This window comes from Melopsittacus undulatus, chromosome 4 (genome assembly GCF_012275295.1).
Source record: "Melopsittacus undulatus isolate bMelUnd1 chromosome 4, bMelUnd1.mat.Z, whole genome shotgun sequence".
NCBI classification, from domain to species: Eukaryota; Metazoa; Chordata; class Aves; order Psittaciformes; family Psittaculidae; genus Melopsittacus; species Melopsittacus undulatus.
In genome coordinates this window covers 70,700,559-70,722,131 of record NC_047530.1, presented here as the reverse complement: position 1 = coordinate 70,722,131, position 21,573 = coordinate 70,700,559, and the positions used below count along the sequence as shown (strand labels likewise).

Here is a 21,573-nt window from a genome sequence, read left to right as displayed (position 1 = left end):
TTGGCATGGATTTCCACTGATGTTGGAGTGTCCATCCTGTCTGCTTAACTCCTAAATAAACTTAGGCACTAGAAATTCCCACAAACCAGGTTATCGGGTCAGGGACCGCAGCGACTCCCTCTTCTCTACTGCCCCAGAGAGGCTGCCAGTGTGCAGTCTTGGGGGAGACTGTCCCAGTGGTCCACCAAATTTGGAAGGTCTCTCCAAGAGTTTAACAGGAGGTAAAATGAATTGATTCAACTGAAAAGTTTTTATTGGACTCTATGAAGGGACTTGTTATAGTTCCACTGGTTATGCCAGACAGTTTGAGAGATTTATGTCTTCATGTCTTGGATAATGTACCCTCCTCTTGTTAGGTTTATCTAACAAGCAAAAAGCTCTCTTTAGGACTTTTTGTAGGTATGTTACAGATGTGGCTCCTCAGTGTTATTAATCTGAAGACTGACCGGGTGCTTAATATTTTCAAACTGTACTTTCAGTTGTCCGTTGTTTGTAAATATTAGAATGTTGAGATTTAAACTTCTGCTGCAGATGCCAGCTGAAAATGAAATCGTTCTGGGAAATGTCAGAAGTCAGTATTTTCCAGGGAGGTGTTTAAGGAAAATTTATATTTTTCTACATATTCAAACCACTGCTGCAACAAATTTGCAAAGTTGCCATGTTTCAAAACACAACTTGAAAAACGTGCTTTCTCCCCCTCTCACTTTTTTACAGTTCTTCTGTCAACACTTGCCTAAATTTGGGTGAGGAATAAAGGTATTGGATTATAGTTCCTGCATGTGTATGGGCTGAGAAGCAGCATGCGCTCATGGTGAGCTCTGGCTTGGTGAGGTCAGGGGATGCTGGGGAAGGAATACTAGGATGGAATTAGACATGGACCAAAGGCACTAAGACTAGTCTTTGCAGATTGCTGGCAAAGTAGTGAAAACTGGGACAGGGAAGGAAGTGGACTGCTGTTGATGGGAGCTGCTGGGTTAGTTCCGCTGACAAGGTTTGGTTATAAAAAGCTGTTGTTGCTGATGACTAGCTGTAATGCTGCATCACCTTTTTGTAACTTGATACACATTGACCTTGTGCTACTAATGACATCCTGTTAAAGCAGATTATAGGTGGGCATCTCCGGGCTTCTGAAACAGCAGACTGAACATTCCTCCTATTAGCTTCAGAGCAAGTTAGGAGTGTAACAGTGTTGCTTCAGCTTTAACTCTTAGTTTTCTTATTTCTACTCTTTCCCCCACCTGAAGATTTAATTCTTACTTTGCATGGCCCATGTTTGTGTATAATTCATGGAGCTATGAGTAATTAATTAGGGCAATGTCAGTAAAACCCTGGAAAAATTAGGGTTTATTAAAGATTCCAATTTTCTGAGCTCAAACTATGATTTGCCAATGTGCCAAATATTTGAAAGCTATAGTTAAAGTTGGTGGAGTTGAACTTTCAGAATACAAAGGGTTTGCAAGAAGTAGTATTAAAATAAGACTCCATTTTTAATTTTATTTTTTTTATTTCTATTTTTATTTATTTTTATTTCTATTGGATGCTCAAAAGAAGGTACTTCTAATATAAATGCCCATGTCACTGTGTGATGGGATAACTCATGGTTAACCTAAGGGGCAATTTTTGAAATACATTAGTTATTGGTCAGGAAAATCTACAGATCTATGGTGGTATTTCCTAAAGAAAACTAATTACAAATAGCTGTTATTCTGTTTTCAGAGCAGGGCTTGAATAGCATTCAACAAATAAAGCTGCAGTCCAAGTGTGAAAGAGCACTGACAAAATACTGAATAGTCCTTCATGAATTCTGCACTGAACTGTGGGAATACCCCTCTCATCCCTCCTGTCATTTTGGAGCTGTGTAATGAAATATATATCCTAAAGAAAGTCTGAGCTCACACTGAACCCCACTTTGCTATTTTCTGAATTTCTCCAGTATCAAGTGTTTGGTTTTTGTTTTGGTTTGGTTTTGGTTGTTTTTTGTTTTGGTTTTGTTGGTTTTTTTTCAGGTCTGGGATCTGAAAAGGGACAAAAAATGTGAATAATGGTGCAACTAATTGCTTTTATCCATGTCTCAAAGGTATTTCTAGGATATACAATTTATGCCCAGACAAAGAAATAGAAAAATATAGCCTAAAAATATCACTACCAAATTCTGATGCTAAGGGCTTTACTGGACAAGAGAAGAAAATGTATGTTATTGAAACCTCATGCTGTATGAAAGTGCACTTTGGATTCTTAAATATCCTGTCAGATGTTTTGTTTATTTAAAATTAAGAACCTAAGGGGCAGGTTTGGGCTTGTGAGTCACGGAAGGCTTTGACTTGAAACAGAAATTGGCTTTCCATTGTGGCTCTAAGATGGGAGGAGAGAGAGCTGGCAACATACCACAAGAATTTTGCCCATTATATAAATTACACGCAGGCTGACAAATTCCTCAAGCCAACTTAATCTGTTTTCTTCCGTGCCCGGAAAGAGAAAATGGACATTTAATTATTGGGAGAAAAAAATTATCCTACTAATTGAGAGAGTCACATTAGTGCATTTTAGTTTATCATTTGATTTATTTCAGGGACACGGATGTAGTTCAGCCAAAGATGTTATTTAATGTTTAACTGTGGACTTAAAGTGACAAAGCACTGAATGTCCTCATCAAAACAAAAACTGCCTGTGTGCTTTGCTTGTGTTGTTATATGGGATAAAATTGATCTTGCTTTGTTCGTACATTGTCCAGTCATTTGTATTTTTACTTTTCTATCCTTACAATGACTCATATTTAACTTTGCATCCTTTGAGAAAGCTACAAGGTAACTTGCAAGAGCAATTAGTTTTCAGAGCAAATGCTTATGAGCATTTTCCATCTGTAGGCTGTTTCTCAGGGACTGTTCCTGTCATTCTCAAGCTATGAACTATGCTCACTGACACCTGTTGTTTTATATTCACTTCTTTGCCTGAGCAATACTGCAATCTGAGTAGACACTGCAAATGTGGGGCTGGGGAAGGAGATGAGCCAAGATTAAATCAATGTCAGCCTGTTTTAAGACAGAAAATAATTTATTTACTTTTAATGTTATTAATATTTGTCATTATGAAATGTAATGCTCTACAGCCACCACAGTTAAAACATGCAGTGGCTTTGGGCACAACCCCATGACTAATACAGGCCATTTTCAGTCTGTGTTTTGAAACAGCAAAAAACAGTAACAAATGTTAATCAGACTGGTTCTAATGTCAACTAGCCCCTTTGCAATTAAAGTTTTAATTGCTCTGCAATTATATTTGCAGCTACAATGCAATTAGCACGCAGAGTTTAATTTGCAAAAGTGTGGCTCTGGCTGAGTCCCAGGGCTCGAGGAACATGTAGTGGGGACCAGGTCAGCAAGGGAAGCCACTTGCCCTTGGATTTCTTAGGGAAAGCTTAATTTCCCAAAGTTTTAGCGCATCTTCCTGAAATCTTGCAAATTGACTCTGGTTTTCGAGATGTCTTGAGTTACAACCAAAAGTAATATGTATAAAACTGCAAAACTGGCTCTTTCAAAGCTTTTATGGAGCTGCCTTCAGCAGTGGGGTGCAAGATCATCCTGGTTATTTGAGGCTGCTATTTTTATAGCACACTCCATTTTTTCAAGGTAGTGCTTTACTGGTAGCAGCGTGGACTTGTAGCTGCAGGAGGGGAGCTTGCTACAGGGCTTCTGCTCATCGTTTGGAGAAGTTATATCTGTTGGAGCTGAACAGTGCATTTAATATGACAAATAGTGCAAACACTCCATGAACTTATTAGGAGGCAGCAAGAATTGATGAGCTTAGCTGCACCTTCCACAAATAATTTTGTTTCCTCAGCTAATTTACAAGCTGCTAAGAAAAGTTGCAAGTTCTGGTTGACAAGTGAAAAAATGGATGAGAAAGAGGGCAAAGTTTTTGGCAGTGCAGAAATTTTATGTCTAAGTGAATGACATTTACGTAAAAATCAGTGCAAAGGATGAGGGTAAGGCTTTAGCTGTTATTGCCCAGGAGGAACGCTGGGAAGAAATAAATGAGGATAAAAGAGGAAGGTTGCTGCTCTTTGAATCGAAGGAATGCGGGTAGAAAATTTCCAGCATAAAAATTCCTTTTGCCAAAGGTGGGATACAATTCAGATGACAGAGCCTGGAAAAAGAACCAAAGAGCCTCCTATATAATTGAGTCTTCTAATTATCAGCCAGAAATATCTGCTCAAAATATTTTGAGTTATGCATGGTTAAATTGATTTCTGGCAGCTGTTTTTGTTGGGAGCAGGCTCGTGGCTTCTGGAGGTATCATTCTCTTCTGTATCCTCATGCTGGTCACCTTCTCATGTGCATTGTGAGAAAGCCAAATTGATGAAACCCTTTGAGCTAGAGAATTGATTCATAAAACTTGCCTTGCTGAAAGCATGCGTCAAAACTACCAGCATAATATGGCAAAGGCCCATTTCACTGCTTGCAGGACCATTAATGAAATGACTCATCAGTCAGATGATATCAGGACATATTTTGTCTGTGTGCGAATAGAGAGGGATAGGGACTTGGGGGGAATTCAAAGTATAGTCACCAAAATACAGCTGCCTACCTTTACTCTTGGTAAGTCTTCCATGCTACTGAAGATACAGAAATTTCTATTTTATTTTATGCTCTGTCTGTATGAAAAATAACTTGCATTGTCCTTCACCAATCTGGAACAGTCTCTTACAGCTGACATAAAAATGCAGATTTTGGATGTAATGTAAAGCTCCACAAAAGCAGCTTAGCTGTAAATTACATATCAGTGTTGAATTCAGTAATGCTCAATATTTTGGCAGAAACACAGCGTTTTCCAACTTCTTTTTCTTGCCTTGAGTAAAGCATCACTTGCATAATTTAGTATTTATCTGATGGAGTTGTCAAAGAAAGTTGCAAATTTATCTCCATTAATTGAACAAAATTGTATTGCATTTCATTTGGCTTCTTAATCTGTTTGAAGCATCAAAGAAAGCAGTTTTTTTCCTACATGGAAAACTGCACTGTGTAGGCTGCCAGCTGGGAAAAGAAAATAGGTAAAATTCCTTATGTTTATAGCTGTGTTAGACCCTTTATTTCCACAAAAGGTGAATTTGTCTCATGGTCTGGGGAATTAACTGTTAGGTGTTTCATGTTCCAGATTGCTTAATTACACAACAGGAGAACGAGAGACTTTGTCCAATAGAATAAATGGTAGCTAAACAGCGCATTTATTACTAAACCACACTGAAAGAGAAGCATTCTACCTGTATCTCTTCCTGTAGTGTCGAAGATCGAATACCTTTCGCCTTTCAATTCCAGTGTTCCTCAGGCTACTGTCCTATTCAATCTTTCATTTAAGTACTTAGAAAAAAACCTTTAGCATCTGAGTTTGTCTAATGAGGTCTTTGGTGGAATAGCTTGGTAGAAGAATACAGCTGTCTGAGGAGGACTGTGGAGCTGCTCAGCTCTGGCATCAGAAACGTGGCAGAGCTCTGAATGAAGGGAGAAGCAGCAGTAGAGTTGGGCTTGGACCCAAGTGGATTCTTGTGCTCTGATCACTTCTTGAGCTGATCAGATAATTCCTAAAGATCTCTTAGAGACTGTGTTCGGCTGTGTCTAGAGGTTGCAAAGCTTGAGAGAAAGGGGCAGCTCGTCACTGCAGGGAACCCTGTGAGAACAACCCCATGGCATTCCATTAAAAGCCAGGAAGAGTGGTGGGGACAGGCAGTGTACTTTAACCCAGTAACTTCAACTTGCAGTACATGTGGTGCAGAGGTAAATCAGGGTGTGGTGGGCTTTGTGCCCTGGGCTTAGGCCAGGGCAGAAACAGTGTCATCATGGGCTGTCGTTTGCAGTACTGATGCATCACCAGTGCCAGGGCACTGCCTTTCAGTAGTGAGGTCACTTGGGACTAACGGAGACCTGTTTTGCAATCTGAGCAAAGAGCTGCCACTCGGTTGCAAGGCAGGAACATAAAATACAGCCTTGCTAAGGCATTGTTTATGTTTCTATCAGCAAAATCTTTGTTTGGAGGAGAACACTGTGGGTCTAGAGGAGATTTGTTGATGCTTTGCAGGAAAGAGGTTGCTTTCATGTTTAAACTAATTTAGGGAGGCTTTTCTTTCATTCCTTCTGATTGTTTCAACAGAGTACATTTTATAAGAGTCATTTCATCTGTGTGTAATAACTTTATATTCAAATTCATAAAATAAGAAATGGGTGCTGGAATCAAAACAGCACTTCCATAGCAGAACTAAGAAAATGCTTTTAAATGACTGTACATGAAATTCATATTCATTATCTTTTAAGAAAGCAAGTTTTAGTTTTGTTTTGATAGACAAGGCCTGTGCCTCATGTCATGTCATATACTTCTGGAAGAATCAGGTTTTGTAGCACAAAATGTGCCCAGTCTTGTGTCTTTTCTGCAAACTATGATTCAAACAACTAAATTAGGAATAAAACTAGTTTGAATGCAAATGTTAAATGAGCATTTAAATCATTCTTCTTTTTTATAAACAGAGCACTTCTAAATTGCTAAACGGTTAAGAGTAGTTATTGATAACCACCTCCAAATGTTAGTAGTTCTCATATAGCAAATCCTTGCTGAATTCATCAGTACCAATGCTTGTCTTTTTTCTGTTTAATATCCAAACCATACACCATCTTGGATCATAAAAAAAATTTACTATAATCTTTTGGTTAATGTCCATGGCTTTTTGGGTTTGCTGTGAAATAGAAACTGTATTGAATTTGAGCAATTTGTGCTTTTCCAGGGGTTTCCCGAAGGTTGTGGTTTTCTGCTCAACTTCATAGCTGCTGCTTGAATCTGAAAGGTGATGATAACTACATGCAAAGCTAAATAGATTCTGCCTTTGGAAGTTGATCCTCTCTTCTAAAAGTGAAAATAGCTTGCTTTGGTTTTGTAGAACGTTACCTTATGCATTCTTGCCTGTATCCTAATATTGTGGTAGGAAATCTCCACACTTTTAAAATTAGTATTTTAATTTGATCACTAATATGCTTCTTGAGTACTGGGGTAAATGGTGATGTAGTAAAAGGGTCATGAAAACTATAGTAAGAATAATCCGTGCAATATTGTTCTTTCTATTGCAAATCTCAGTCGTTTGCCATAATCAAGCAAGAATTTGTCATCAAGGTACAGCAGTGAGAGCTCCATTTTCTACATGTGGAAAAAGCTGAGATAATAATTCTGTGTATTACTCCAGTAAGGTCTTTTCAACCCGAAGGTAGTCCTTTCCAGCAATGTCACTCCCTCATGAGGATTTTCATTCACTCTTCCTCTCAAGCCTGGGAGGGCATCTGTGGATGATGAATCATTGGCTTATAACTGTGCATGATTGTGAGCAAACAACATATTTTAGTACATTGAGAAATTCTTCCCCCCAAAAAGAACCCACTGAGCTGTAAGAATCAGAACCCAGCTACTTATTTTGAAGTCCTTATAAAAAAATATATGGGATATGGGAATATATGTGGCTTTCTTACAAAGATGAATGATCAGCATGGATTGCTTTGGGAAGCAACAAATAACATCTTGAGCAGTGGGACAGATCTCAAAACGCTTTTAAATGATATGATCTATTTGTGCATTACTGCTCAGATCTGGCTGTCTTTTCTCTGGAACTAGTTCCGATTCCAGGAGCTGAAAGTGAGGTAAACTCATTCCCTTTGTGGATATTTGTTGTAGAGCTTTGTACAGCAATATCCCCATTTCAGCTCTCCTGAAATTTGATTCTATTAAAAAAGCATATTCTTCAATGTCATTTAGGAGTCTGTGAAGTGTGTGAGGCACTATTAAAGGTTGATTATGCTCATTCTCGAGATAAATCCCTGGGTTTGTGCTTCATATTAGATTGGTATTTAATATGAACAAATGAATCAAACAGTTATAAAAGATAATGATAAATTTAATTTTTAAAGGAAGTTAGCCTACACAATAATGGAATTTGTCTCCATTTGAAGATAATAGTAAATCAGCAACCTCAGATTTTAATTCTCAGGGCTATTTATTAGTATTATATTGTGTATTTTAGTATTAGTAGAATTGCTTTACTATGTGAGTATAGGTGAGTGTATTCTTGGCAGACCTTTAGTAGGTGCTAACTGTTTAGTATCAATAGCTAGTATTAATGTGATAGATGCAATTATATTGCCTTCACACATTCACCATCCTATGTATTTCTCCCTGCCGTGTTGGGAGCTGCAGAACTCTGCACACTGTGACTGCCAGCACACCATAACTGGTCAGCATCTCCCAAAAGAAATGACATTTTCTCCTACTAATATGTAAATGTGTGTGTGCATATATATTTATATACACATGCATATATATATATATATATGTACTTATATAAGGAAACATATTTTCCACTATATGAGTGATAATTTTAGAGACTTGTTTTTAATATTGAAGTATGTACTTGCATTCTGGTAGTAATTTCATAGTAGCATTATATATATGTATACACACACATACTTGCTTAATAGCAATAACTTCTAATAAAGAAACTTAACAAACAGATACCCTTCCTCCTCAACTTCTTTGTGCTTCTGTATTACAGAATACACTGCTGCAATCTTAATGCTCACACAGACCAGGTACCTGTTAGGTCATGGCATTTATCAAACAGTAACTCTTAGTTTTGTAAATGATGTGGGATTTTTTTTTTTTAAATAACTTCTAAAACCAGTACTAGATCTTGGGATCTGTTGTACCAGATAGTATGAAAAGCACTTTCTTTCCAAAATACATTACGCCCTTTTAAGGCACCCTTTAAAGTTTGCCTTACCTTAATACAATACCTTCTTCCATTCACCTCTACATACTGTTACTCTCTTTGTTTATTCTGCTGTGGAAATACTTGAAGTTTTATGCTCAATTTCAATTACTTTGTTATGTGTCTAGCAGTCATATGGCATCTAAATTTGTTTCAGGCTCCTCAACATTTGGGGTTTTTTTCTCATTGGTATGTTATTTTGGTAGAGTAGCAGGGGTAAGCTAGAGTCATTCTTGCTTTGAGTGGTAACATGGGTAGAGTGGTGTAGATTTATACACAGATACATGGGGTGGCAGGACTGTATTTTAGAGTACATATTATGTAGGGGAAGTTTCTTTTTGGCTTAGTGTTCTTGCTTGGAGGTGTGTAGCTCTGGATTCCATCTGCAGGAGGAGAGGGTTGTATAATCTCTAATCAAATAATTAAGTGTTATCAATGTGGGCATTTAAGGCCTAGTTTGATATCTAACACACAAATGCAGATAGCTGTAAGCTGGGTAAGAGTCAGTAAATGCTGACCTTTCCTCTTGCCTCATATAGACCCACAGAGAGCAAGTCAGTGATGCAATGTGGGCTGGTGTAGCAGGATCCCTTGAAAATCTGCTTCCCAGTTTGGGGTGAGAGGAGGCTTTTTAGTGATTAATAACATTTAAAGTTTTCATTTTCTGTCTTGCACTTTGTTACAGCCTGAATGGTGGTTGTAGGTATGATAATCCCATTTTCCCTTCTTCCTGTGGCATTACCTGTGTGTGCAGGTGGTGAGGCCATCTTCAGTTTCTTCCCTTCTTCTGGTTCTTGTTCCTCAGATGTCCTTTGAAACCCCCACACTGCCCCTGAGCTGCTTTCATTCCATTCAACTTTTGCTTTTAAATCCCCTTCACATATCTCCTCTTGGCATAAGATTGATAAAGCAGATAAAGCAGACTTGCTCTCATAAGATGAAATGTTCAAAAGGAAATGTACGGTGAGATGGGAATTAAATAATGGCCACGGGTCAAAATAATCTTCCTTTTGATTATAGCTGTGTTATTCATGGATGAGTGCTCTCAGGGATTAGTTTCAGTGCAAATTAGCAAAATTACTCTGTGGTTTTCATGTGTGGTGTTAAAGACCTAAATCTGTTCCTTTTTTAAACAAAAATTTGAAAAAAAATCTTCTGAAACTGTTATAAGTTCACATAGAGCTTAGTTTACTAGTAAGTATTTCCTGACTGTACAGATGATTCCACTAAAAAACCCTTCAAGTGTTGAAAGGATATATATGCAATGCTTGGTTTTAACGTTTTTCTAAGTTTTTCCTCTCCTTTATAGTATGTTTAATTGGTTTTCTAGGTGTAGGGCTTTTTTGGTTTTATTCACAATATAATAGAATAAATCTATAAAACTAAAGTCTGAAATAACTTAATTTCCCTTTTAAAATGGTCTTTTTTTTTTTTTTCTCACAGATGGGAAAGTTGAAGTGACAAAAGAAGGTGTAAAGCTGTGCACCATGGGACCTGGCAAAGTATTTGGGGAGTTAGCCATCCTCTACAATTGTACCAGGACAGCAACTGTCAAAAGTAAGATAATTTTTGATTTTTGATATTGAATGACAAGTTATTTAACTGGGAAGTAGGGTTCTGCTCATCTCTTCTTTGGGATTGCAGCTTCCATTAGATGTTTCACTTTCTTACTTAATTGCACTCTTATAGCAATTATAGTATTGAATTTAGCCACCGTGAATGGGAAGAAGCATATCTGATCCTAGTAGTGTACATCTTCAAGAGAAAATAAGTTACACTTAGGTATTTTTTCAGGACAAGTGATTGTTTTCTCCCTAAACTGACTGAAAAAAAATCAGGAAAAAAAGCCTGGACAGCACTGATCCCCTGCTCTAAGTCTTCAGTGCTTCTCCTGTAATCTGATTTCTTTTATGGATATTCTGGGTAAAGGCCTGGGCTGTACACTAAGTAGAGGGGAAAAAAAAAATCACATTGCTATGTACAACAAAATTATGTTTTCGTTTAAATTCAGATTAATAGTTGAGACTTGGAAGACAAGTGGTACCAAAATACTGATGCATGTGAATCCCTGTTCAGAAGAAAGCCTTTTAGAAATACCTAGTTTTGCTTCAAAATGAGAAAGAAAGATAACAAATGGGCAGAAATGACAAAACAGATTTGGGGTTTTTTCTGTTGTTTTGTTTGGGTTTATTTGTGAAGAGCACACTGTTATCCATGATTTTGGAGAACTTGACTGATGTACTCTGTTTTTACCTGCACAAACCTTGCCTTTTTACAAGTACTGTTTATTGCAGGTTAGTCCTCGGCTACAATATAGTTAGCTCATCAGTGGCACAATTTGTACTTTGGAGTAATCCAAATGATGAGCAAATGCTTTGGCGTAATCTAAATGATACAGCAAATGTGCATGTATTGCAGAGTTCATATCTAGTTTGATGGGGACAGCCCCAGATCCAGAGACCTCCAGGCTGCTTCAGACAGTGTGTGGGGCTGCTCTTCTATGAGTCGCTTTTTCTCTTTCCCCCTAGTCTGTGAAGGAGCCAGTGCAAACACAGGTGTGAATGGAACATGTTCTGAAAACCTCTCTTTCCCATACTTCCCTGCCCCTAGGTGCATTATCCATGAATAGCCTGGTTTTCTGTCCAGTTAAAGGTTTGGAGAATTGATGATGGTGAAGAATTCAGAGCTTGCAGGTGCTGCTGCAGGCTCATCTGTGATAAATACAGTTACAGAAATTTGGAAAGAGCAGAGGAAGAGGGGAGATGTTTGAATCCTAGAAAAGGAAACAAAAGGATGGTTGTTTATTTCCTTTTAGAAATGCAGAGCTAAAAGGCATCTGATTCTCTAATACCATGGACTCAGTCAGAGATCAATATGATCAGACCAAAAGCCATTTATTGCAAAGCATTAACTCCTTACATACGATTGCTTACACACACCTACAGCAATTTGGCATATCATGATTGGATACTTGTCTTGAAGACCCTTGCTGACTAACATATAATTGGTTAAGCACAGGTGTGAGAACTTGACCTCGAACGCTTGCCAACAGTCCACAGTTCTCATAACTCGGTGAATTTCAGCTTCTTCTTACCTTGCTTGCTTAAGCCTCCTCGGGCCTCTCGTGGCCTTGCTATATCTTTCAGAGTTATTCAGAGCTCATGTACCAAATATCCATTCTCCTGTGAGAACACTGTCTCCACAATGAACAGTACATCATAGAATCCTACATATTCACACTGTTCCTGGGTCCATGTTTAACCTGTTTGTAAAAGTGACTCCAGCAGGAAATAATACTGGCAGCAGTTTTTACTATTAGTTTTGCTATTACTTGATTTTTCATGTTCTAAGTCTCCTCTCTTGAGCAAACTTTCAAGTTGCCACTTGGTGCTTAGTTTTACTAAATCCTTTTATTGTGGTTAAATCTGGGGCAGTAGTAAGGTCACTACTATAATCATCCTCAGAGAGATCTCGCTTCAGTGAAAAGGTGTTTGCATTTATTGTTATAGTCTGTTCCTTTCCCACCAGTATCATAAAGATATGATAATTACGCACCTACTTTTGCTGGCAGCTGTCAGGCATGTGATCTTGTTTCCAAAGCCAGCAAGTGACTTTTAGGTATTTTCTGTCTTGCATAAGTAAGTAGCAGTTGTGATTGGAATCACCTTTATATCCTTCCAAGTGTGGTGGCACACAAGGTCACAGCTTGACTTTGGGGATTGATGCATCCAGACCTAACTTAACAGAGGTCTTGGAAGTGTGCAGATGAATATAGGACATAAATTGTTGCTGTTGCACTTCAAATTGTTTGCTGAACTTCAAACATCTGTGTTGGGGGTCGAGCATGGGCGCTTTAACAGGCTTGCAGCAAGCTGTGAGAAAGTGAACCTCTGACCCCAGGCTGGAAGAGGAAGCGTCAAGGTCAGCAAAACAGGAGCGCAATAACAAGATGCCAGAAGCATGATGTAACGCTAAGCTGAAGCGAAGGTGTGAAACCAATCAGGAGAGGCAAAGTGGAGCGTGTACCTCTCGCGGGCAAAGTGAAGCAGCCAATCAAGTAATGCGTGATTGCGTGTAAGACGGTATATTAAGAGCAGCCTTGTAATCAATAAACGGAGCATTTTGTGAATCTACATCGTATCGGTGTTTTCTCCCCTCCACCTGGCCGCGGCACATCTGTTTATTCTTTTGGCTAAATGGTAAATGTAATGTCTAGAAAGGTGAATGCTAGTACATATTCCATTCAGTCTGATGATAAATTTGATCATCGCAAGGTTTAGTTAAAAAGAAGTGAACAATTGGTCATTGTAATTAGAGTAGATACCCAGTCAACCTTGATGCTGGAAGTGGTGTTGATGTGTTGAGGGGGTAACATCCAACTTTCATTGAGAGAAACAGTTTAAGTCAGGGATTCCCAGTTTTCATGAGATAAATTTCTGTTAACTCCAGAGTGACAGAATTGTGTTTCTTTAATATGCCTGCCAAAATTTCATTACAAGGACCTTAATTATTCGTTTTTAAAAAATGAAGTTGCAACAAAAACTGAATGAAGGATGCTTGTGAATGCTCCATCCCTGGCAGTGTTCAAGGCCAGGTTGGACGAAGCCTTGGGTGATATGGTTTAGTGTGAGGTGTCCCTGCCCATGGCAGGGGGGTTGGAACTAGAGGATCTGAAGGTCCTTTCCAACCCTAACTATTCTATGATTCTATGATTATGGTAGCGTAAAGCTCATTAATGCCTTTGGGCGGTAATGATATGTAAGCTGTGTTGACATCTTCTGCTGTAACTCATTGTATGTGTACTCTAGCTTTGTAAATAATAAAGTTTTTAGTGTCATTACTCAGTGCATTAGTCTACATCAGCTCTCCAACTGTTGCTTGCTCTGTAGGAGACTGCAAGCTGAAAGGCATAAATAACTGTAAGAAAGGCTTTGTCTTTTAAAAGTAATTTAGAACTTAAAATTTAATTATTCTGATCTGAATCTTGTTTCATGATAATCTCTTTAATAAGACAGCCTATCACTTTTGGAAGCTTACCCCAAGAAAATTATTATAATATTTTTCAATATTATTGCAGTCTTAAATAAAAGCAGGATAGAGTCTAACCAGGGCCTGGGAAGAGAGTGACCAAACCCATGGGTGTTCAGAAACACTGAGGAAGGTAGGGCCACCACCCATGTAGATTAATAGCAGTCTGAATGCCAGCATGCTTAAAATCTCTGTCTTAGTCACTTGTTATCATGAAGATAAACATCAGTGAGAGGGTGACTTGATGCAGTTAGATGCCTGCTACCTTTCTCCTCCTATTTATGGATATAGCATTAATACGGGAGTCCAGTGATAGGAAAGGAGGCTGAACATGAGATGTGCAGATGCACCTTGGCATTACCCAAGCCACAGAGCTTAATATTAGACTCCATCAATTAGGAATCTCTCCACCAAAAAAGGATTTTTGTCTTGCTCATTGCCAAGCAAACAGGATTCCAAGTGTTATCACAAGAATCTGAAGAAGCAAAAATACATTAAAATTCAAATGCAGTTTTGTTTCTTAGTAATATGTGTGGTACAAGGAACAATGAGATGTCAGAGGAAAAAAAAAGGAAAATAAAACCAACCCTGAGTTGAATTCAGGTTGTTAATATTCAGTTGAATATAAAGCTTTGTAACTCTTCATTTGATAACACAAAACATGTTATTAGCAAGTGAAAATTTATCTGCTGTTAATATTTTGCAGTCGTTGTCATTTCTTTTAGAGAATAATCTGATGAGCAGAGTTAAGTAGTATTTTTTGCATTTTTGGGGGAGCAAAGATTTTGTGAAAGGAACAGATTTTTAATGCACATATATTTATTTGAGAGGTGCCCTTAGCATCTGAAATTATATTCTCCCAGAGGGAAAATTTGAATAGAAACATCCCACAAAAGCATCTTGATGCGAGGCTGCGGGTTTCAGTGGACTTATGCTCAACAGCAGTCTGTCATTTTAGGAAAACAATATTAGCAAAATGAAAAAAACACAAGCTCAAGCTATTTGTAAATTATTTAAATCTTTTTCCTGCTGAAGCTAAGAGTGTGTCCTGAAAAACCAGCACAAGAGCTTCTCAAGCTTCTCTGAGAAGCTTTTCTGCTTATCAGCAGTGCTTGTTGTACAAAATTCAGCGCCGCACTGTGTGTTTAAAGCAGTAGTTTAGCAATTTGTTGCCAAATGTGGATGAGTTTGAATTTTCTACTGCTGTGTATTTTTAATGGAGTGCTGTGGAAATAATTCTCTGGTTTGCTTCAGCCCCAGAAATGACTCAAACTTAGCAAGGAGCTTGGTAACGTGGATAATTTGCAAGAAAAGATAAGGCAACAGTCAGTTGCCAATTAAAACTGCAGGGACTCATTAAAAGCCTTTGAGAAGGATGCTGCCTTCATATGTTCTCTTCTAACAATTATGGAAGCTAGTATAAAGTTTGCTCAGATCTTCTTAAAGCAACTACATGTTGGAAAGAAGTTAACTTTCAATATTCAGATGCTTGATTAAAACTTGTCTGATTACTTATGGATATGAAACCCAGGTTGGCCAAGTCAGAGGAGATCAGGTTGCAGATGAGACTGGTGTACCAGTGGATATATCCTTGGAGAAAGTAATTTAAGCCCTCCCTTGCACTGCTTATATTTTAATCTGACCTTTACAGGTTTTGCCAGGTAATGTGAAAAAATGGAATTGGATTATTCCTTCAAAGAAAGATAACAAGAGAAAATTATTTTGAGGATAATGGACATGACATAGAACTTTTTTCCCCTTTCTTTTGTTCAGTAGGCAGGAGCTTCTTCACTATGGTATCTCTGTGGCTCAGGAGATACAAGTGAAGGGATGGGTGGTTCTGAACATGCAGAACAGAGCAGCAAAGTTTTAATTGAGAGGCAGTCTAATCAAAGAAAGGATAGACTGAGATGGGAAGAGCAAAATGAAAAATCCATATGGTATCTGGGTTTGTTGTGTACCTGAAATGTCAGCACACTTGTCAAACTCATTGACAAAAATCAGAGATGGTTAAGGAAGCACTGCGAAAAGAGGAAATAGGGAATGATTCACCTGGGGATGAATTGATACTTTCTACTTTATTAGTTATTTTTAAATACGATGTCCAGTGGTGTGGTGTAGACAGGAATGACCAATCATGAAATGTTCCAGTCCAAGGTGAGGCATGCTATTGTATCCTGCCTGGTGACATGCAGGGAGCATCCACCTGACACAGCCCGGGTGTGAAACAGTATGTTGTAATTCTCTGCTACACATACACCTTTTCTGTGTGAAAATAAGAAGGTCCAGAAGCCAGGCTATGTACATAATGGACAAATTCTGGTACCATTCAACACATGTAATCTTTCAGGGCGTCTGAAAGGTGCTGCAGCTTGCTGTTGACTGTAGAAACCAGCCAAGGCAGCTTGTTCCTTTGAACTGCTTTTTTAATATGGGAAACTGAAATGGCTGAGCAAAAGAAAATCGATTTGGATTTGTTTTTGATGATGGTTAAGTGTCAAGTCAGTGCTTAAACTGGTTTCCCTCCAATATGGTAACTCTCTTTTTTTTTTTTAAATCTCAATGCAGCTCTGGTGCCTCAAGATTCAAGTCACTACATCAATTATGAGAGCCATGGCAGCACTAACATTTCCAAACTGTGGCAGCTGACAGTCTGTACAATAGCTTTAGGCTTATTGCTTATCCTGACCTTTGTTTTTGACTTTTGCAATCATGTGAACTTCGGCTGGTTTCTAGCGGTGCAGCAAAGCTGAGCAAAATATTGCAAGCAAGGTACAATCAAAAATAACAGGGGAAAGAGCCATGTTTTCTAATGATGAGTGAGAATGATGCTGGTAGTCTTTTGTGGAGAAAACTGATTCAGGGGGCAGTGAGGCTGTGGAAGAGCAGATACACGGTTACTTGTTGATGGTCCATTTGTCAGCAGCACTTCACTGCTTTGCATGTTCAGGAAGTGATGAACTTGCAGAACTGTGTTGCATATACTTTCTTTCTCCCATTTGTGTGTGTGACCTTCCCCTCCCCAGCTGTGTACATAGACTTTGATTGTAATTTCAGGGCTTTTTGGGTAGGAGGCCTTAATCCTTACTGCTCAGGATTTTGAGGAACACTCACTGTGACTCAGGTTTGTAGCACTGTAAAGTCTTCAGCATAGACAGCTACCAATCCTATTTAAGAAATAGATGCTTTCTGCTATACATTAAATTTGCTATCCTGGTAACGCAGACTTAAACCCCATGACCTAAAATTTAGAAGTTTCAGCCTTTGCTTTCCCCTCCCTCCCCCCCTTTCAGTGTTTCTAAGATAAAAGATCTGACAGAAAAGAAAGTCCCATACATCCAGTTCCTCAGAACCATGAGATTGAAATAAAAAAATTACTTGCAAATAAGAAAGGTGCAAGTTCTGGGAAGGTTTTATTTCCTTCTCCGAAGAAATTCTTTGTTTTCCCCACATTATTGGATCAGTGTGTTAATTTGTGTGTTTCAGTTCCTAGATTAGGAACAGCTGCAATTTGAACTGAAAAAAGAAATGGGGGATGAATGTTGTTGCTGTGTGGCTTGAAAGGGTTATAAAGTGCTGGTCCGGCCTCCAACAATTGTCATTGTGGATTTTTCTTTCTTTGATTTGTGCTGTTATTAACCTAAGAAATCTTTGGCAGTTGCTTGCTGCTTCATTAAATGCCCTTGTAGTTTAGGTGTTTGTGTTGCCCTTTTTCTTGAGATCTGTCTTGTCTTTCAAAGTCTTTAAGAAGTGCTTTTAACGAAAGAAAACCACATATATGTTTTCCTTTTCTGTGGGTTGTTTTTTTTTTGTTGTTGTTAGAAATGTATTTGCTTAGTTTGCTTGCCTTTGGCATCTTTAGCATTTTGCTAGTCTTTTCAGGATGGAAAGTGTTGCAGTTTAAGGGCTAGTGTTCTGTGACTCATTTGACTGGGCTTTTTTTCTCTATATTTTTACTCTTTTTTGTGTGTACATTGAATGTTTCTTTATAAATATATTTTTTTTTCTTTCTCCCTCCTAAACTTATCTAGATTAGCTTTGTCACAATGATTACTCAGTACTCAGAGTTTTCCCCTTGATCCTTGTAGTTGGTTTAATATTGCTGTTATCTTTATTGGCTCGCCTGCAGGATGCTTCAGAGGAGAGTCATCAGTGTGAGCTGTTTTTCTAGCAGTGCTCATTAGATCAGAGAGAGAAAGCAGTGATAACTTTTGGAGCCAGTTGAGTGGCTTGTGAAGACATTACAAGCTGTCTTGGAGGCAGGAATGGAAGAAAGATGCTGAAGTGTGGTTGATGGCTTGCATTTTGGGGGCCTATGAAGCAATATTTCTGCCAAATCAAAGAGAAAATTCTTCAGTGCAATGTTTTGGTGTTCATGCGAATGTGTTGGAAAGATGTCAGGAAATAAATGCAGCAGCATCCTATGAATTTCTTAGTTTTCCTTTATTTAGAATATTTCCTAGTTACTTGTAGCACAGCTCAAATCAAAGTCTTGGATTACTTGTTATCTGTAACTCTTCCTTCAGCATGTAATTTAAGGCTTTAGAAAATGTATTATGAAACAGTCTGGAAAACTTGCAAATAATCTGGAGTTTAGAGACACCTCTAAGAGTTGTACTTAAAAACTTGTTGCATCTAAATTTGCAAATGGAGCATGGAGAAATCTTGAATGATAGTTCTATTTTACAATGAGGTTGAATCCCCGGAGAAATAAAGGTGTGTACAATGATATATCCCAGTAAAATTCTTGAAAGGTGTTCATGAAACATACTAGCAAAAGCAGCTCCTGTAACACCTGGAGGTTTAGGCATCATGCACAATTTTAAGACTGGTCTGCTGCGTGGTAAAGCTAGAGCACAGGGAGTGATGCAGATGGAGGTGTGTGCTACCAGGTACCCTGGCTGCAGTCTGGAAAGTGTGTAGATACTAAGCTGTATCTTCTTGTCCCTGGATGATGTCTTCATTCATGTTCCTGTTGCAGCGAATAGCTTTCCTCTCCTTCAAAATATGATGTTATTTGAAACTCAGTTATATGAAATCATCCTATTACAGGAAAAAGCTTTCAGTATAAGTCCATATTTAAAAACTATATAGACCTTTTTGCTAGAGCTCAGAATAAAATAATATTTTTTGTGTCTGATACAGAAGAATAATGATCATCATGCAGGGGCAGTAAAGCACTTGAGTGTTCTAAATACACAAAATACCTGAAAAGAATTTTGTTGATATTTTTCATGTTCTTTTAATTGTAGACTTGGATAGTCTGAAAAAAAAATCAGTTAAACATGTTTATAAGTAGATTATGACTTTCTCTATGAAACCCTTGAAGGAGTAGTTAATATTAACAGCAGCTGTAAAATAATTACTTCACAAGAGCTTCGTTTTCATCCCCTTTTATTCATGTCTCTGAAAATGTTACTGATGCATGAAATATAGCTAGAGTGGCTGTGATAGATGAGATGACTGAACTTTGCTAATAATAGTAAACCTTTGCTTTGAGCAGAGTTTGATGAGCAAGAGAATGCAATAGTAGTATTTGCCATTTATATTAATTCATAGGCTCAACAGTACAAGGTTTTTTCTCAGATTAAAATGCAACAGATTTTATAGGGTCTTGTTTTGACTCACTGATGTATTTCCTAGTACTAACTGGGGAACAAAACACTGCTTAGTACTAAAACTGACATGGAACTGATCAATCTGTATTTCAAAACCAAAGCAATCATCCCCTTTTATTCTTTTGTTCCTGGTGTCCACATAAAAGTGCGTCTGATATTTTTATCCTTATAAATCATGTTTGTTTTTCTTTTCTGAGTTGCAATGGATTAATTTTTAAGATTTGATTATCTATTAAACTTGGCTAGGGATGTTAAGGATAACAGGAAGGGATTCTGTAGGTACATAGCGAATAAAAGACAGTTTACGGACAACATAGGCCCCCTCCAGAAGCTATCAGGAGAACTGGCTACTCTGGATTTGGAGAAGGCTGAGGTTCTGAATGACTTCTTTGCCTCAATTTTCACTGGCAAAGGCTCTGACCACACCACCCAAGTCTTGGAAGGCAGACACAAGGACTGTGAGAATGAAGACCTTTGGCTCACTGTATGAGAGCATCTGATTCTAAACCATTTTAAGAACCTGAATGTACACAAGTCCATAGGACCTGATGAAATCCATCCATGGGTCCTGAAGGAGCTGGCAAATGAAGTTGCTAAGCCACTGGCCATCGTATTTGAAAAATTATAGCGGTCAGGTGAAGTTCCCAATGATTGGAAAAAGGGAAATATAACCCTCATTTTCAAGAAGGGGAAAATGGATGACCCAGGGAATTACAGACCAGTCAGTCTCACCTCTGTGCCTGGCAAAATCTGGGAGCAGATTCTCCTGGAAGGCATGCTAAGGCACATGAAAAACAACAAGGTGCTTGGTGACAGCCAGCATGGCTTCACTAAGGGGAAATCCTGCCTGACCAATTTGGTGGCCTTCTATGATGGGGCTACGGAACTGATGGACAGGGGTAGAGCAGCTGGTGTCATCTACCTGGGCTTGTGCAAAGCGTTCAACACTGTCCCACACAACATCCTTGTCTCTAAATTGGAGAGACATCAATTTGATAGGTGGACCACTCGGTGGATAAAGAACTGGCTGGATGGGCGCATGCAAAGAGTTGTGGTCAATGGCTCGATGTCCGGCTGGAGACCAGTAACAAGTGGTGTCCCTCAGGGATCGGTGTTGGGATTGGTCTTGTTCAACATCTTTGTCAGTGACATGGACAGTGGGATTGAGTGTGCCCTCAGCAAGTTTGCTGATGACAACAAGCTGTGTGGTTCTGTTGATACACTGGAAGGAAGGAATGCCGTCCAGAAGGACCTTGACACAACCATGCCAAATGCAAGGTCCTACAGCTGGGTTGGAGCAATCCCAGGCACAGCTACAGGTTGGGCAAAAAGGAAATTCACGGTAGTCCTGCGGAGAAAGACTTGGGGGTGTTGGTCAATGAGAGAATGAACATGAGCCAGCTTCAGTGTGCACTTATAGCCCAGAAAGCCAACCGTATCCTGGGCTGCATCAAAAGGAGCATGACCAGCAGGTCGAAGGAGGTGATCCTGGCCCTCTACTCTGCTCTCGTGAGACCTCACCTGGAGTATAGTTTGAAGTTCTGGTGTCCTCAACATAAAAAGGACATGGAACTGTTGGAGCAAGTCCGGAGGAGGGCCATGAGGATGATCAGGGGACTGGAGCACCTCCTGTATGAAGAGAGGCTGAGAAAGTTTGGGCTGTTCAGCCTGGAGAAGAGAAAGCTGCGTGGAGATCTCATAGCAGCCTTCCAGTATCTGAAGGGGGCCTGTGAGGATGCTGGGGAGGGACTCTTCATTAGGGACTGTATTTATAGGACAAAGGGTAATGGGTTACAACTTAAATAGGGGAAGTTTAGATTGGATATAAGGAGGAAGTTCTTTACTGTAAGGGTGGTGAGGCACTGGAACGGGAGGTGTTCAGAGCCAGGCTGCACAGAGCCTTGGGTGACATGGTTCAGTGTGAGGTGTCCCTGCCCATGGCAGGGGGGTTGTAAATAGATGATCTTAAAGTCTTTTCCAACCCTAACTGTTCTATGATTCTATTAGTCTATTATACCTTTCTGTATTGGAGGATTTGTGCTTACCTACATTTGAAGTCCAACACTTTTAAGAAACTACCATTAAGGTAGTTAAAATCTCCCAACAGTAAACTCAAATCTATAACTAGTCAGTAAG

General features: G+C 38.9%; 1 protein-coding gene across 2 annotated transcripts in view; it reads left to right on the top strand.

The window, feature by feature from the left end:
- The window catches only part of PRKG1 (protein kinase cGMP-dependent 1), a 479,219-nt gene that overhangs the window by 180,020 nt on the left and 277,626 nt on the right, over positions 1-21,573 (top strand). For both annotated transcript variants that reach the window (XM_013130233.3, XM_005153712.4), the window contains exon 3: positions 10,235-10,348. In XM_013130233.3, coding sequence (XP_012985687.1) covers positions 10,235-10,348 — 114 coding nt within the window. The remainder of the gene's footprint in view (positions 1-10,234; positions 10,349-21,573) is intronic.